The sequence below is a fragment of the Lupinus angustifolius genome, chromosome LG07 (genome assembly GCF_001865875.1).
Source record: "Lupinus angustifolius cultivar Tanjil chromosome LG07, LupAngTanjil_v1.0, whole genome shotgun sequence".
Classification (NCBI taxonomy): domain Eukaryota; kingdom Viridiplantae; phylum Streptophyta; class Magnoliopsida; order Fabales; family Fabaceae; genus Lupinus; species Lupinus angustifolius.
In genome coordinates, this window is record NC_032015.1 from 6,086,225 (window position 1) to 6,104,055 (window position 17,831).

Genomic DNA, 17,831 nt, shown 5'->3' on the forward strand with positions numbered 1-17,831 from the left:
GTTGACTTAAATCATTTTCTTTGAGCTTTAAACTTCTATAAATTATTGATCTATTATTTATTTTTTTACAGAATGTATAATGGGTCGTATAGTAGTCTCAAATAGAAAAAGAATATAAGGCTTTGGAATGAGAAAAAAATCATGTCTCACCATTTGAATAGTAAAAAACTCAAAACTCATGCTATTGAAAGTGCTAAGCCATTATTGGTTTACCGAATGGAACATTGATATATAATAGATTGTGGTTTTAGTTGATAAGTTAAAGTGAGGAATCTAATTACTGGTTTTATGTATTGGCTAAATTCCTATAATATCTTTGTTTAATTATCGGAATGAATATGTATGAAAATGAAGGATGGAGATGGGTTGCTGTAAAAGAAATGTAACGGAAGAAGGAACGGAATGTGACGGAATTGCGGGGAATAAGAATGAGAGAAAGGAAGAAGAGAGTTTAGGGTTTGAAGATTGGAAAAGGGAATAAGATTTATAGAGAAGAAGAAGAAGAAACTCAAAATGAGAGAAAGAGGAAGAAGATGTGAGGGTTTGTGTGTAACCGGGAATAACCACATTGATTCTTATATATTATTATTCCATTTAATTAATTATTGATTTAATAACTAATTATAATTAATTAATTAGAAGATTAGATTAGATCAAATCGCAATTATCTACTTATTAGTGTGTACAGACACTTCGTGACTGCCGACGAATATTGTGTGATACTACATATTCAATTTTTATATATTTCATTTTTGTGAATTAAAATGTATTTATTGTGTTCGGTGTACTTTATATTATATTCTTTTTTGTTTATGATAATGTTTAATTTAAGGTGAGATATGTGGTTAATTAATGTATTGGTGGTAGTTGCGTATGATTATATAGTTTTTTTGTAAAAATTAAATAATGTTTAGGGCAATATAGGAAATGAAAATTACACCATGAGGGAAGTTATTTCAAGTTTTGACTTTATCTATACTATATAAGAAAAGAAGGTCCCTCCATGCCACGTGTCACAAGCTCAGTGATTTTTTTCCCGCTTAAAACCCTCCATGTTCTAGTATATACTGTCACACACATGATAATATATCCTACTGATTATGATAATAAAATAATAATAATAATAACATAAAATGCCACATTAAAGTCCATTTAATAGTCATTTGAATTTCATCTCCCTACCACACTCAAAAGGGCTTGTGTTTTGTGATCTCTCATGTCTCTCTCCTTTTGTCCCTTCATTTCTCTTACTCTTCCTTCACCTTCATTTATACTTACCATTCATTGGTTTTTATGGGAAAAATGAGTCTCTTATGAGTTATAAGCAGTGTTATGAAACCCGGACCGGACATTAACCCGGAAGAGGTCCCGTATAGGTTCCAACCGGTTTAACCGGTTTAACCGGTTAGACCGTTCGGTCGGACCAGTTGATATCATAATATTATATATATTACATAATTAATTAAAATAAGTGAATAACACATTTACCAATATCATATGTTTGCATAATGCATAACATATAAATCAATATAAAATGTATCAAACAAGTTAAGTTATATAATTATAATTGTAAATCAAAACATAACTATTTCATATAGAGATTAAACATTCTAATTCATCCAATTATATTGTCTTCATTAGATCATAAATTGACATTACTAATTAAAATGTAATTATCTTATTACTTAAAGAAAACACTCTAAATTAAGAACTCCACTTAATTATTCAGAAACAATATATCAAATTATAACAATTTTACATTAAAACTTAAATACTAAAATTATACTAACATTAAAAAACAAGAACTAATATTAAAATTTTACACTTAGCATTAACAAGATTAAAATACTAAATAACACTATGGGTTGTGGCAACACTTTGCAGTTGGCACGTGTATATGTTGTAAGATAGTCATATTTGATAAAGATTTTGGTGAGATAGAGAGAGTTAGTGGGAGTAGGTGGGTCCAATATTTAATTAAAACTAATCCAAATATAACACAGACACAGTGAATGGCAAAACATATACCCAGAAACAATATAACAAACACTGTCTTAACTAATAACATAAACCATGAAATCGTTTCAACCCACCACAAAGCACAAAAAGTTCAATGGCGACAGCGAACAACGAAGGACAACGATGCAAACGGCGAAGGCTACTCGAACGACAAAGACGAAGGATGGTGATGGCTAGATTTTCTAATTTCTCTATTTCTTCTTTCCTAGTTATGTTCGTGACCTTCTCTTAGTTTTACCATTTTGTTTTGTGATTTCAAATTCTGTTTTCTTTAAATAGTTGGACCGACCGGTCTAACCATCCGGGTTATTCCGGATTTTCTCGGTCTAACCAGGTTAGACCGGATTAAAGACGGCCAGAACTGGTCTGAGAGGGATTCCGGCTAAGTGGATAACACGAACCGCACACACAACCGGTCGACGGTTCAACCGGTTGGACCGTCCGGTCCGGTCCTAATAACCATGGTTATAAGTCTCTCCTTATCTCACATTCATGAAAGGATTTACATATTAACTATTTGTGTCATATACTTTACACAATATTAAATTGTTAACATTATCTTTAATGATTAGTTGGTTATATAATCAAATGTTTTACACTATGAATATTATATATTTGTCTTATGAACTACAATTAATATGTAAGTGTGTTGAACATGCATCAAAGCCAATTTGACCCTCACAGAGTAACAATTTATTGTATTGAAATAACAAATATACTTTTATAGATGATATCTATATATTTCATTTCATTTGATCAAGTTATTACACAATGTAACAAATATATATCATGTTAAAGTATTAAAAAGTAAATAATCACCAACCTTTTTTTAGCTTTCCTATTATATGCTCTGACTCCTATTGCCAAACTATATGCTCCTTCGTTACCTTTTTTTTTTCTGCCCCTTCCTTTTGTCGATGTATGTGTTATATATAAAATTTTCAGAGTGGAAAATGGGTAACCTCCCTGTCAGGGAGCACATCTATTATTTTACATTTTGTGTTACTCTATGTACAATGAATTTTTGATTAGTCAGAAAAATATTTAATAATTAAAAATTTTAACTTAAATATTTTTTTTTCACATATCTATAGGACATAGAATGATATAAAGTGTAGAACGGCAGATATGTATCCCTATTATTCCAAAATACTCTTCGCTCACTAGCCAAATCTGGATGATTCTTTTTCAACGTCATTATCCCATTTTAGTAATTAGGATCATGCCTCATACTAAAAAGAGGACATACTAATTAGCACACACTTTAAAGGACATACTAATTAGCACACACTTTACTATAGTGTACCAGAGTAAATAATATGAGAAGTGATAAAACAAATAAACATCTATATCTATACTAATATATAAAGCAAATACATGTTGTAATTACCAACATAGGGTATAATTTATTATTTTCTATTATGTCCTTTCACAAATTTAGATCACATTTATCGGGTCTTAAATTTACATTAATCTCATTTTGTAACTGCCATGTAAAAGGCATATATATTCAGATTTCAGTTTTACTCTTACATTTGGGAATTGGATTTTTCATAAACTGTTGGTAGAAAATTGATGATATTAATAGGAAGTGTTGCTTAATAATTGGATGAATAATTTTTGTAAGAGAAAGGAATGCATATTGTTTATAACGTGTTAATATATACATTGCCACTAATAGACATCTAATGTGATACTTCAATAACAAAAATGTATATATTAAAGTACAATTTTTGTAAGAGAAAAGAATGCAAATAGGAATGCATCTTGGACAACAAATATAATTGGAGTGGATGCCTAAAGTGCCATATGTTTGGATGTCTAGCATCCAAATATATATTAAAGTGAATGTCATGATAATCAATACATCTGGATGCAAAAATAACAACAACAATTAACAGTATGCTTAAAAACTAAAAAATATCAACATATATATACATATTTTTAAGCCAATATATGCATATATATGTTTTATAATTTTTTAGGTATGTTTTTGTTATTAATTTCCCTGCTGTTGTTTCTCATTGTTGACACTATAATGTCAATTGCATACATAATTTTTATTTAGATTGTTATTTTAATAAGGAAGCACTGGAGTGGAAGTTTGCTTAGCATTACTAAGGTAAGCCAAAAATCATCTCTCATAACTCATAATAGGATGCAGGTTCCATGCTTTAATCTGGAAAAAATTCTTCTTTCAATTCTATATACATGCTACCTTTATATTGTTTTTATATTGAGTTTTGTCTATAAAATAATTATGTTTTATCTTTAACTTTGTTTAAGAGTTTAATTTTAATGAGTCTTTTTAATGTAGTTATATGTAAACATGTAGAAATGGAGTTAAGATGAATCTATTTAAAAGTGTTTTATAAAGTTTACATTTATATATAATAACATATGTCATTAATAAGTACATTCAATAGAGCACATAATAAGAACTAAGAATAATAGTTGTAGACTCAGGTGTAAGATGCTACAAATTTTTAGTTCATTTTTAATAGATTTTTCTTGCACAAATGCAATCAAATATTTTGCTACATGAATTATTGTTCAATTCCTATGATTAGTACAAATAGTTTGTTCTCAACTCAAGTACAACTTATAGACCTGCAGTGGAAGCTTATTTTAGTTTGGTAACCTATCTATGTCTCTCTTATTGGTTTACAAACCAAAAATACTTTGTTTGTCCATTGAACTATTATATATATATATATACTCATATTTTGATTGTGTGGATAATAAGGGCAATATTAGTCTTTGGAATGTCCATGACTATGCCAAACAAGAAGTGATGTGGATCCTCTTATTTCTCGCACCATAATTTCTCTTTAGTAAGTTATCCAATAGTTTGGGTCTTTTTTATCGATTCACATGCTATATGAACATGAGACTTTTGAGGTTCCGTGAAATACATTAATTTTTTTTTGAAATGGATATAAAATTGGTAGGGGTATATGACCACAACCACTTCTTTCTCTTTGAACATGTGAAAGCAAGAGAAATTGAGCACTTAAAATTTATGGTGTAACACTTTGAGAAACTTAAGGTATAATATGTTTTAATTGACATTTCTATTTATGACACTTAATATATAAATCAAATTTGTGTTTTGATTTCTTTGATCTTTCTTTCTCTTAGGGATAAATGCTATTAGTTTCTGATAAGACAAAACTGAGACAATTAGGTTATTACTTGGAAGGTGGAAATTCTTCAAAGGTGGCCTCAATAGGGATTTTTAAAATTTGGATGTTATTTTATTTTGGGATCAATGTATTCAGAGTAGGATTATATAGTTATGGTTCATTTATATCTAATTGAATTAAGGTGAGTAAAAGGTTGTGATTTGACCTTCATATATAGACTCCCTGTCTATGATTCAAGTTAGATTCTAGGTTGGTCCCTTGCCTATTATTTACAAAAAATTTATTAGTAAAATTGATATTGATGAATGCTGAGACATTTCATATTTGCATGTTAATATTTCAAATGCATTACTCACTATATTCGTATACTGTATATAATTAAAATATTCTATGATACTGTAAATAATTAAAATATTCTATGATACTGTATATAATAAAGTTGGTTATATTTTCTTTGGTTATATTTTACATATAAGCCCGAATAATATATTTCACTGGATTTTTTTAACTTACCTCAGTATATTTTTTGATTTGTTAACATTAGAACACTAATTAGCAAGACATGTGACTCAAATAAAATACCTAAAGTTCAATGATTGTGATGGTAAATGCCTAAAGTTAGTTGGAGTAGAATACAAAGATTAAACCACAAATCTCTCGATCAAATACAACCAAGGACAAATGAAGTGGAGAAAGAAATCTAATAGGGTACAACTAAAGAATGGTCCCAATTAACCTTCCTAATTAAAGAGGAGAAATGATTTTTAGGCCATATTGATCATAATGTGTATACTAAACATAAATAGGAATACCTTCTTCATCTAGTAACTACAGCTGGAAGCATGGACAAAGTACACTAATACATGTGATCGAGGGGACCTCATTTTAATAAAAACCAAAAGAGAACATGAACAAAATGGTTTCAAATAAGTTGATAATTTTGTTTTTACTCATGCTCACAATATAAGATTGGTAGACAAATATAGGAAGCAATTTCTATTGTTAAACTTCATTGAGCACATTAGTTACATTCTATAACTCACAAATACTCAACTTTGATACATACATATGATTATTCTCTAGACATAAATAATGGACAATTTTTTGACAAATATGGTATACACTAGAGGACTGAAACAGTGAACAATCAAGCATCAAAGTATTAAACTATAAACTCCTTGATTTATTGGTTTACATAATTTACTAAGATAATGTAACATATTTGTGTAAGCCTACTGAGCATTCTCAAAAGAAGTTTAAAATTATGGATAAAGAAAGTGAGATATACATTCAGATAAACCATGTTAAAGGAAGAAACCAAATAAAAAATTAGGGAAAGTTATTGAGGATCTATACTTCCCAGCTTTGAACTATCATATAAAGAAATAAAAGATAGATATCTCTACTTCAGTAGTGTACTAGAAAGTAGAAACATTTTCACTCTGTGACATTCATGTAAACAAAAATTAGAATAGATATATCATCACTATATATACAGGGTGACATTGAATTCAACATTATTAGATATTGGATATTTGGCTTTAAGTTTCTCACACTACCACCCACATTAATTTCAAACACCATTATTGTAGCATATACTAGCAAGAAATTGTCTGAACTTGACAACGGAAACACAAAATTACTATTTATGGAAACACAAAACATAGATCAAGTGACTGCAATACTTGACAACGGAAACAAAAAATTAACAAAACCTAATAACAAATAAACGCTTGAAAAATTATTATAGAACATTATGATTTAATTTCAATTGTTTTGAACTTTCAATCCAATATGATTAAAATTTCAAGGGAAACATAAGCAGAGAGAGCAAAGATTGGATAAGAAATAGAGAAGAGAGAGATGATACCTGAGACTGTGTGAAGAAATAGAGAAGAGAGAGTTGCTTGGTGAAGATTGGAGAAGAAATAGAGACTATGCTTTCTAAAAACGTTTGGTGAAGATTGGAGAAGACATGGCCATAAATATAAGAAAAAGAATGGACAACATGCCTAAATATGTGTTCACGTGATGGAGTGGAATTCCATGAGTAAAGATGGTAGGACAAAATTATGAGAGGGGTCCACACAGGTAATGTGAATGATATTTGGCTGCAGATGTTAGCCATTTAAAAACATGCATATGTTTATACGAAAGAAGCAAAACCCAAAATAGGCAATGTGAATGATGTTTGCTGGCATATATCTAACAACATTTGAATCTATGTTGAGTATGTTGCGTTTAAGTCTAAGCTGCAAACAATGCATGCCTTTCTTGACAGTAATAAATTATGCTAAAACTTATTCCTATATACAATCCCAAAAGGTGTAAAACAAGCTTGAGTGTATGAATGAGTTATGTGAGGAAGATGTTACTATATGAGGGTTGGAGTATGAAGGAACACTCATATAGGAGGTTGGACAAGGATCCTCTGTCCCAAAAAGACTATTCCCCTTGTCCCTGATCAATCATATTTCCAAAAATAATATAAAATATTAATTTAAGTTTTTTATTAAAACAAATTCTAACAAAATAACCTCTTTTAATTGGATTGGTACATCATGTGGATACCAATGGGTACAGGTGATCCTGGTCCATAGGAGGTTAAAGAAAGTTAGGATTTTCATTGGGATTTGATGGCTTGATTGGTTGGTTTTTCACGACGGATTTCTGGTGGTGGTGTATCTTCATCCAATGTTGTTTAGTGAAAAGATTTATGACGTAGTATATATTCATTTGTATTAATATATTTATTTAAAATAAATGATATATTGATTATATAAAATTTTCGCATACATTTTTTTTTTATAATTTAATCTATATGAAGAACTTAGTTATAAAGGTTATATTTCTTTTTAGAGAGAATTAATACACACAACTCTATTTTTATGATTTATTTTTGTGTTCTTGAAAGATATGTTAGTTACAATGTACCCTATTTTCTTATGATTTTTTTCCTTGGAGAAGAGATGATAAAGAGAAGAGAAATAAAACCAATTTTCTTATGATTTTCCTCTCTCTCCATTTACACTTTTACAGACATATAAACCAATGAATTTCCTCCAAGGGTTGCTCTAGTGTTTAGATCTTAACAAACTCTGACCAAAAAGCTTCTTCAACTTCCTGAAGATAACTGGTTTCTTCTCTGATTTTCCTTTGGTAGGGTATGTCAATACTTTCTCACCTGCATTTCAATATTAATATGATGTGTATTGAATCAATATCAAATCTCATTATTCCTAGAAACTCATAATTTATTTTTATAAACTTTTCTAATACCTACTTTTATTTATTTATATATATATATATATAATAAGATAAGATAAACCCAAATAAATTCTTCTAAATGCTCCCTCAACATTATGCATCTTGCTAACCACCTTATAGCTCAATTGATACAAACTGGTGCTAAACGTTAGATTTTCATGTAGCATGTAGGGCACTAATGCATGTCTCGAACCTAGGCGTTGTCTTCCTATTTACACGTTTCATGGTCCCGGTTCGAGTGTGTTGTAATCAATTCTATACGGTTCAATATTTTTTACATTATTACTCAATACTTTGTATATCGAACCCGATACATGATATGTAGGCTATATGCAGTGGCGAAGCTTCATGAGGACGCCCCCTCGATTTTTTTTAAATATTTTTATTTATCTTATATTAAATATATATTTTTATTTTATATAAATTGTATATTCCTTCTAAAAATTATAGATAATAGATAAAGTTTTTTACATGTGTAAATGTAGATATTGCTTATAATATTTTTACTTTATTTGAATTCATAATGATTTTACACTTAAGAATATATTATAAGATCACAAATTGTATTTATCAAACTTTTGTAACAAAAATCCTAATATTCTATGTATTTTTATAAATTATTTAATATTTATGACATATGTATTTTTGTGCAAAAATTATACTGTGGACTTCAATGCGAGTAAAAAAATGTTTATTTGAGATGTCAATAGCAACCTTTTATTATTGATGTTGTTAGTAATTCATATTTGAAAAACTATCAATCATCTCTGAATTAAGTGCAACTTTGATGATATGGTAAAAGTGAATGCATATAATTTACTTTATCAAGTTATCCATCTTTTCTTAATTATTCTGGTTTAACTACTATAAGAATATTATTTTCCACAATGAAGATAACCAAACAAACTTATGTAGTAAAATAGAAGATAAATTTCTTGTAGATAATATGATGATTTATATTAGAATATAAATAGCTGAAATTTTTACTCTTACTTCAATCATCAATGAATTGAAGTCTTTAACTAAGAGTGTCACTTTAAATGAATGTACATTTTCTTTAATGTTTTTAATTTTTAATTATTATCATTATTTAGGATTAATATGTTATTTTGAAACAATTATCTATATCTTTTTTAGTTTTTGTTATTCAATTAATATGTTACAATTAAATATTATTGCCCCTCCTAAATTTTAGGTCAAGATCCACCACTCGGTGGATGGGGGTGACCATGCAAGTGATGCAACTCTGCTTGTTTCTCCAAGTTGTTTCTTTTTTTTAACTTTTTTGTATTGAAGATTATGAATATTGTCAAAGTACTTTCAGAAACATATCAATTTGCTTTGTTAAAACTAGCAGCCTCAACATATGTTTTAAAATCATGTACCACAGTTAATTAACATCATAAAACCTTACCTGTTGCTGTTACTTGTTATTATTAGTGACAGCATATTCCTAGTGCAGTATTACAAAACAACACAAATTTAGTTAAGTAGCATTACCATGAGTAACATTATGTTTAGAAGATCCATCATCAGATTTTAGAAGATATGGTTTCCTTGACCAGTACTCTTGAAACCTCTGTTTCGCGTACTCCTTGTAGTCAAAGTCAATTTTGTTCACATGCTCCTACAAGGCATTCAAAAGATAAGGTAGTATTAGTGATTAAAATGTGTATATCCATTGGGATAAGCTTTTCTATGGCAAAATAATGCTTTTCTCATTAAAAAAATAAGGTTGAATTATGCTTCAGGATCCACAAAAATGTATTATTTAGAGGGGGTCCTTATTGGCTTCAGAGGGTATAATGTGTTTAAAATGTGGGAAAACATTGGTGAATGAAAACAAGCCTCTTATTGGCTTCAGAGGGTACCTTCCAAAGAAATTATGCAGTGCACTCTGTGTATGTACATCATTTGCATAAACAGAAGCATAGGATTTGTAGTTATAATAATGACTCTTTTTCTATTAGTCCATGGTTTCTATTTATGGATGTATGCACATACATCAGGTGTATTTTATAACTCATCTGCTTCCAAGGACTCTGCCACCTCCACCCTAAAGAATATAAGAAGCTTAAACTTAAACATCATATGAGAAAGTGAAGATACCGAAATTATTCCCCACACGCCCCATAATAGATGAGTGGCAAGTGTATACTTCTCAACATCATTAAGTAGTTGCTCCACTTCACTCTCACTAGGTTGTTTTCCTGTGTTCAAGTCCAATAATTTCAGCAAATGATCATGGTATGTTTAATAAAACCAAAAGAACAATGCTGCAATAGAATCTTTAAAACATAGAAAAACCGAGAAGTCACCTGAAGAACTCAAATATGTAGACACGAATCTTCGACGCTCCTTCAAATCTGTCGAGAGAAACAATCAATTGAAAACCAGTTTTTGGCTGGACATAATGAATGAGAAGAAATTCAACAAGCCTCATACCAGGATATTTGCTGAAGTCAAGAATATGTGGGGTTTCTGTATGATAATTGGCAGCCATCTCAGAGAAGTGGTTTGCTATATCATATGCCACAGGATTATAACTTGCATATTCATAATCCTGTTACAAAAGTGCATCATGAATATCATAATTCGTAGCTAAGGCCTATAATCCTTACGACTTTGACTCTTGTTAAGGATTGTGCTAATGATTAAAGAAAGATCAACCATTAAAAAGTGATCACCCTTGTTGCAGGAAACAATTCTGTTTTCGCATGCAATTATCATTCACAATCTTTTTGAAATTATATAATTTAAAAATCATTTGTCATCAAATAGATTTCCTTATCTCCCAAAGTTTGCTCCTTCTAAAAAATTATTTGACCCTTCTATACCTGATTTTGTAATTTGGGTACAATTCAATTAAAGTGTATAGAGTGTCCACAAACATTCAATAGTGCAAAGAGGTTTTTATGCTAAATGGAAAGTGACTATATATAAGAAACAAGCTCTAAAGTCTTAATGAAATATGACTTGGCTAGACTATTATGATGGAAGTAGAACTAATTATTTCTTCAGAGTAGGTCCTACAAGAAAATCAAATAGTAGCTTATTTCACCCACGGAGGTGTCTGCAACAAACCATAATTTCACTAACTGGCATAAGGAGAAACTCACTATTATGGTCACAGAATTGGTCTTTTCCTGAAGCATTATGTTACCATATTGTAAATCATTGTGGCAAAACCCTATCTTAAGGTGAGTGCCTGATAGTTCCTTTTCCAAAATAGAGATTTCCTTGTCCATTGTGTCCAAATGAAATGTTTCAACTTCTTCGGGGGAAGACAAACGCTTTGCCTCACTAAGCCAATTTCTGAAACATTAAAAATAAACTTCTTTAACAAATGATCAAAACTGTACTAATAACTGCTTTCTTATTTGTCACAGAGATAAGAACATACCGCAATCTATCCCAAAGGTACACGCTTTTTGGACCAGGCATGTCAAGATCGTGGAACTCCTTCATTTTGGCCGCTATAAGAGCGGAAATAGATGGATCGCGCAGATCAGATGCTGATAAGGTCTGATAAATCCGCAACAATGTATGAGCATTTCAGGTTCATAGATGCCACAGTACAAAAAGAATAAGAGCAATAACTACATTTTATAAATAATGTACAATGGTGATGAATAATCAAAACTGAAGGTAGTTTTAAGTAGTATATTACATTCATTCAACAGTTTCCATTCTTATAGTGCTTGTGCTGTTGTTTTCTAATAAGTATATAACACGTACTAGAGAACAACACCACAAAAAGAAGCTAAAGAACAACACGTAAGTTTCGTCCAAATAATTTTCCTGAAGTTAGTTAAGGATATAAAGTATCAAGATGAGTAAAACATAAAGGTCATATTACCCGTGCATTGATGAATTCTTCAATGCGGCCATTTGCAAACCTTCCTAGCAAACGAGGTCCCTGCCCATTCTTTGATATGCATTCAAATGTTCGGAACTCAACATCCCTATCAAAGAAAATGTCAGTACCCTTACCATAGATTCTAGCTAGAACCTTCCTTGAGCTTTCCCCTGCTATTGTTTGCCATTTTATCTGGAATACCTCATTTGTCATAGCACCCTTGAGAGGAATAATCTGCAATGCATTTACATCCAGTACATTCTCCCATTTACCAGCCAATGATTTCAACCCTTCCTCTGCTTCTATAGGAAGACAATCTACTTTTTTGTCTACAAAGTTCTCCACAGAATCTATATTATTTTTTACAGGATTCTCTACAACATCTTTATCATTTACCGGATTTTCTGCAACACTAGCTTTAACATTACTAGGTTTTTCTGCACTGTCAACTTTGTCATATGCTGGATTTTGTGACCCACCTGATATGTTGTTTACAGAATCTTTAGCTGCAGCCATTAAAAACTCTCCAATACTCCAAATAGAGGCGGAAAGGGTTTATTGAAAATATCAAGTTCCTTTTATTTAAAGCTTCCAAACCTATAAATGCAATGGATAATACCCCCAAGCAAAAATGATTAATTGTATGTACAAGCCATTCAAGTCATGAAAATAAGATAAATCAAAGATTATTCAGTGTTGAAATTGGTGAACGCTAAACACAAGCAAGTCTCTCATTCATTTTCTGTTCGGTAAAAGTTGATAGATTGCTTCACAGGGCAGGGTGTTCCACAAATAAGGGATCCTGAATAAGAATCCAAGTCCAACCCAAGTTTCTCATCCATTCATTTGAGTCAACTCTAGCTGGTAAAATACATATTTAAACTATAATGGTGAGGCCTAAACTATAACCAGATTGAAAATTGATAAGGATAAACATACTGGAACCAAAACCATTTCTCTCCAACCAATTTCTTCGCATCCAAGTAATCTTCTATTGAACATTACTTGCACTTTCTCTTAGCTCTATTTCATCATTTTCTTTTCCAATGTATACAACCAAACCAGTTATTTTCCTTATAATCTATAGATAGATCTCTATACATGTTGAAAATATTCACATAGGTTCTATATATTGTAAAGTTTGTAATATGGAATCCTATAATTTTAAGAATTTCTATATGGATCAAACTGATAGAGCACTATATGAAACTCTAACGGTAAGCTAAATGTAGGACCCAAATTAAATTTGTCTTGAACTGCAACAATCATATTAATTAAGAAATTTGGAAACCCATTTACTATATATTCTGTTATCTTTGATTCTACCCTTTAAAACCAAAATGGTATTTAGAAAATATAGAATAACAAACACATTTTTTTGTTCCATTTCATCGTTCTAACATGTCTATTAAATGCAATCTAAGTTCCTACATCCAGCTTATAATTATAGCACTATAATAATGCTGTTAAGGTAGAAGAAATCCAATTAGAAAACTCTCAAACTCAAAACCCCAATTAAAAAATTTGAAACTAAAAATACCTCATTATTTACTTGTTCGAATATCCTACCATAAGGAGCAAGAAAAGAATTTAACCAAACACAAATATGAAAAACTTCACAATTTTGATGCATCAGTCTCATTTTCCCACAACAATTGAAACAAGCCATTGCATGTCAAAGTTAAACTCTTCAGCAAAGAATCCAAAGACACAAACCTCAAAAAGGAACAGCCTGTGGTTGGTGGCCAGCAATCGGTGACGGTGACCGGCGAGAGAGAAAAAAAGATGAGCAGAAAGATCCTTTGTGTGTGGCTTTATTGTTTTTGAAAGGGTTTGAAGGAAATGAAAGAGATTATATATGGGTTTTGGTTCCATCACCCAACAAAAAAATGCCAAAAGTAGGGTGGAGAAGGAACACCAACTCATAATCTTGCTTTGAAATTTGTTATCTAAAATTAGAAGATACCAAAATTGAATTTTTATTCTTTCTAGTGTTTTATACATTGTTATATTACCAACATTCCATATGGTGAATCAATCACGTTGAATTCATTCAAATAGTCAAAACAAAACAACTATCAAGGACAACACAGATGTCAGTAAAATGATTGTTTATTGTTTGAATTAATATATAGCTGCTGGATTCGGTTAGTTGCATGTTTGGATTGTCATTTAGAAGTTGCAGCACATAAGCTACAAAGCCAACCTTGGTTTCTCACCGGTTTTCCAAACACGCTTTATGTTACAAGTTCGAAAGATTCACCCAGATATTATCTTAAGCTTTTGGTTCAACACGTATTATCTCATTTATACCTCTTCACTCTTCATATATCTTTGTAACAATGGAACTGTCGGATAGTTGGAAGTTTCCCAATTACGATCAGGTCCAACAACTAGTATCAAGGCTCAATGATTCCACAGTCTTAATATTTTAGATTCAAAAGTGGTTCGACTCATCACTGTCGGGTCCAACAAAATATATTTTAAACTAACTATCATTTGCATGGAACTGTTCCAAAATTCCCTATCAAAGAGACAGCAACATTGCACTTAGTCAGTTAGTGCTCTGAGTGTAATTAAACCCGTTATGTCAGCATCAATTAGGAATCACAAAAGCTCTGCATTATATTAAGAAAAAGAAAGTTTGAGGTTGATCACATAAAATAAAATAAAAAGGTTAGTTGATGACAACTATGATTAATTTATCATGCCTACCATAATGACTACTTTATACAATGCTTGTAAATAGGGGAGCAACTAAGCAAGGTGATATATTGGTTGGGTAATGTGTACTCAAAATCATGATATCACTTTAAGAAAATAAAAATAATTCAATTATTCTTAGAAAATAAATATATTGACTGATAGTATAATAATTTCGTACATTATTAATATATCTATTATTTATTTTCAATCATTATTAACTATTTATAAAAATAAAAAATTGATAGAAATAAATGATAAATAATCTAACTATCAATGCTAAGATAATTGAATCCGAGAAGAATTTTATTGAATGATAGTAGAGTGGTAGACCAATTGTTTGTGATGCATTTCTTTTGTGCTCTCTGCATAATACATACAGCTCAATAATCTGCATGTATGTTTTGTGTGTGAGGAAGTAAGTTAGTAAGGTATGCTTTTTTATTTCATAATGAAATCAGCCTATATACACTACTTGCACTTTTTTTTGTTAAAAATTACTAGTATTTTTACTCGTAAAATGTATGAAATATTATCGTTATTTTTAAATAATACCTATAACATAACTCGGGAGCAAAAGTTTTTTCTTTCTTCAATTTATGAAAAAATATGACCAAGTATAAAATGTAATTTATTTTAAAATTAATTCTAAAAAATCAAAATCTTAAAAAAATATTATATGAAATGACAAACTTGGTTCTTAATTTATTGTTTCAAAATTTAAATGAAAAATCTAAAGGTATACAAACCCATCAATTTCAAGTTGAGAAACGATAATATTGTCAAAGTATGATGATATTGTGATATTTTTATAATAATAAGTGGCATAGCTTTTAGTAAGAGATTTTTAGAGAAGTATTTTGTTTGAGATTATGTTGTCAGGAATATAGATAGGGTATTGATTTCATCCTATGTATATCATCGGTGAATATCTTTTAGTGAAGTTAATCTAAGTGTATCGGATGTTTAAATTGAATGATTTAAATAATAGAACGAATGAAGTTGTGTGTTTAAGTCTCATCTATAACAAATTTAAAAAATAAATAAAGAGAGTTTTGATGGTTGGGAAGAAGGAATGGAATGAAGAATGATAAGGGTTCGAGTCTCGCCCATAACAAATACTAATATATTAATTTGTAGAAGAAAAAAAAATAATCTGACAACCATTACTCTTTTCAATCTTAACTCGAACCATGTTATTGGAAAATGAGTATTGTACTTCCACCTCAATGTGATGAAAATGTTTAGTTGAATTTATAGCTAGTATAGTCTCTATGTGTGAGACTAAATCCTAATCATTCCCACTTATAATTGAGATAGAATCTCTAAATACAAATCTACGTTAGTAATTGAATATTTTTGTCACATTGAATACAAACACTTGTAGTAAAATAAATGATCACACAATTTATAAAAATAATAATAACATTGCATATATGTTGAATTTGAACATGCTTTAAGTAGTTCCTCATTATAATTCATCTTGTTGTACAATTGTTGTTATTTCAAAATCTTAAAATACTCTCGATGCACAAGTTATACCAAAAGACAATTGAATGAGTATATGATTGATCAAGCACACATTAATATAAATTTTAGATATTACTAAATATATATTAAACTAGTTACAAATTAATGAGAAAATATTATAAAGAAATATAAACAATAAAGTAAATGAAAACAAACATGTGAATTCAATTAGAATTGGACAAAATCTGATTAAGGTTCAAAATCTACCAACATCTAACATCATTTATGACAATTATGCTATCAAATTAAATTACTTATTAACATCAATCTAGCGGTTAAGCATAGGTTCAGAAAAGATTTATCAATGGCATACTTACAATATAATATCTAGATATATGTTAAGTGCCAAATTTTAGTAAAATTGTACATGATTTGTGGGGCACTTAGTATGCATTTATGTTATAATTGTATACAATTCCTGATAACTTAGTTAATTTTGCTCTATTTAGGAATTTATTGCGTTTTTGTTGTTTCAGGTTAATAAATAAAGAAAAGAGGAGAAGAAAAGAAGAAGGATGAAGATTCTGAATAGTGCATGTCTCGCCTAAGCGAGGAAAGAGTCGCTCAAGCGACAAATAAGAGAAAAAGGCAGCAAAATACCTGATGCTTCTCACTCAAGCGAAGGATCTTCACTCAAGCGAGGTAGTGGGCGATAATTCACCAATTGCTTCTGTTGTTCTTCGCTCAAGCGAAGAACACCTCGCCCAAGCGAGGTGCTCAAGCCTGGGAATCTCTTGGATCCTCGCCCAAGCGAGAATCTCTAGCTTGGGCGAGAGTATGGAAATTGGAGATAGAAGTAGCAGTTTCAGAATGGAAAAGGCACTCACTCATACTTTAGAAAATAAATAAGAGAAAAAGCAACAAAATACCTGATGCTTCTCGCTCAAGCGAAGGATCCTCGCCCAAGCGAGGTGTCTTGGCTCAAGCGAGGTAGTGGGCGATAATTCACCAATTGCTTCTGTTGTGAGGTGCTCAAGCCTGGGAATCTCTTGGATCCTCGCCCAAGCGAGAATCTCTAGCTTGGGCGAGAGTATGGAAGTTGGAGATAGAAGTAGCAGTTTCATAATGGAAAAGACATTCACTCATTTTTAAAGAAAAGAAATCTGGCACGAAAATAGAGGGAAAAGAAGATAGAAATCGTGGAAACGATTCTATTACTCACTTTATTTGTATTAGTTCATGATTTAGGCATTATAATGGCGAGAATGAGTGGCTAGTTCTTCATAGTTGGGAATCGAAATGTAATCTTCTTAAACTTTTGTACTCCTGGATTCAATTCTATATTAATGTTATTTGATTTTGGAAAG

The 17,831-nt window shown here is 30.5% G+C and overlaps 1 protein-coding gene across 1 annotated transcript; it reads right to left on the reverse strand.

Moving 5' to 3' along the window:
- On the reverse strand, positions 8,035-14,175 carry LOC109352762 (probable choline kinase 2). Its single transcript, XM_019594956.1, has 9 exons — positions 14,008-14,175; positions 12,292-12,888; positions 11,836-11,957; positions 11,552-11,747; positions 10,878-10,995; positions 10,751-10,798; positions 10,542-10,642; positions 9,933-10,059; positions 8,035-8,349 (listed from the first exon to the last, which is right to left on the reverse strand). The coding sequence occupies exons 2-9, from the start codon at positions 12,805-12,807 to the stop codon at positions 8,240-8,242; spliced, it is 1,338 nt and encodes a 445-aa protein (XP_019450501.1). The 5' UTR covers positions 12,808-12,888; positions 14,008-14,175; the 3' UTR covers positions 8,035-8,239.

Bases quoted from the DNA above. Each gene is read 5' to 3' on its own strand.
- LOC109352762 (XM_019594956.1), bottom strand. From the start codon at position 12,807: ATGGCTGCAGCTAAAGATTCTGTAAACAACATATCAGGTGGGTCACAA. The intron at 11,748-11,835 runs GTATGTTCTTAT...TTAATGTTTCAG, and splicing joins TACCTTTGGGATAGATTGCG to AAATTGGCTTAGTGAGGCAA. The intron at 10,996-11,551 runs GTGAGTTTCTCC...CTTTTGTAACAG, and splicing joins CCAATTCTGTGACCATAATA to GATTATGAATATGCAAGTTA.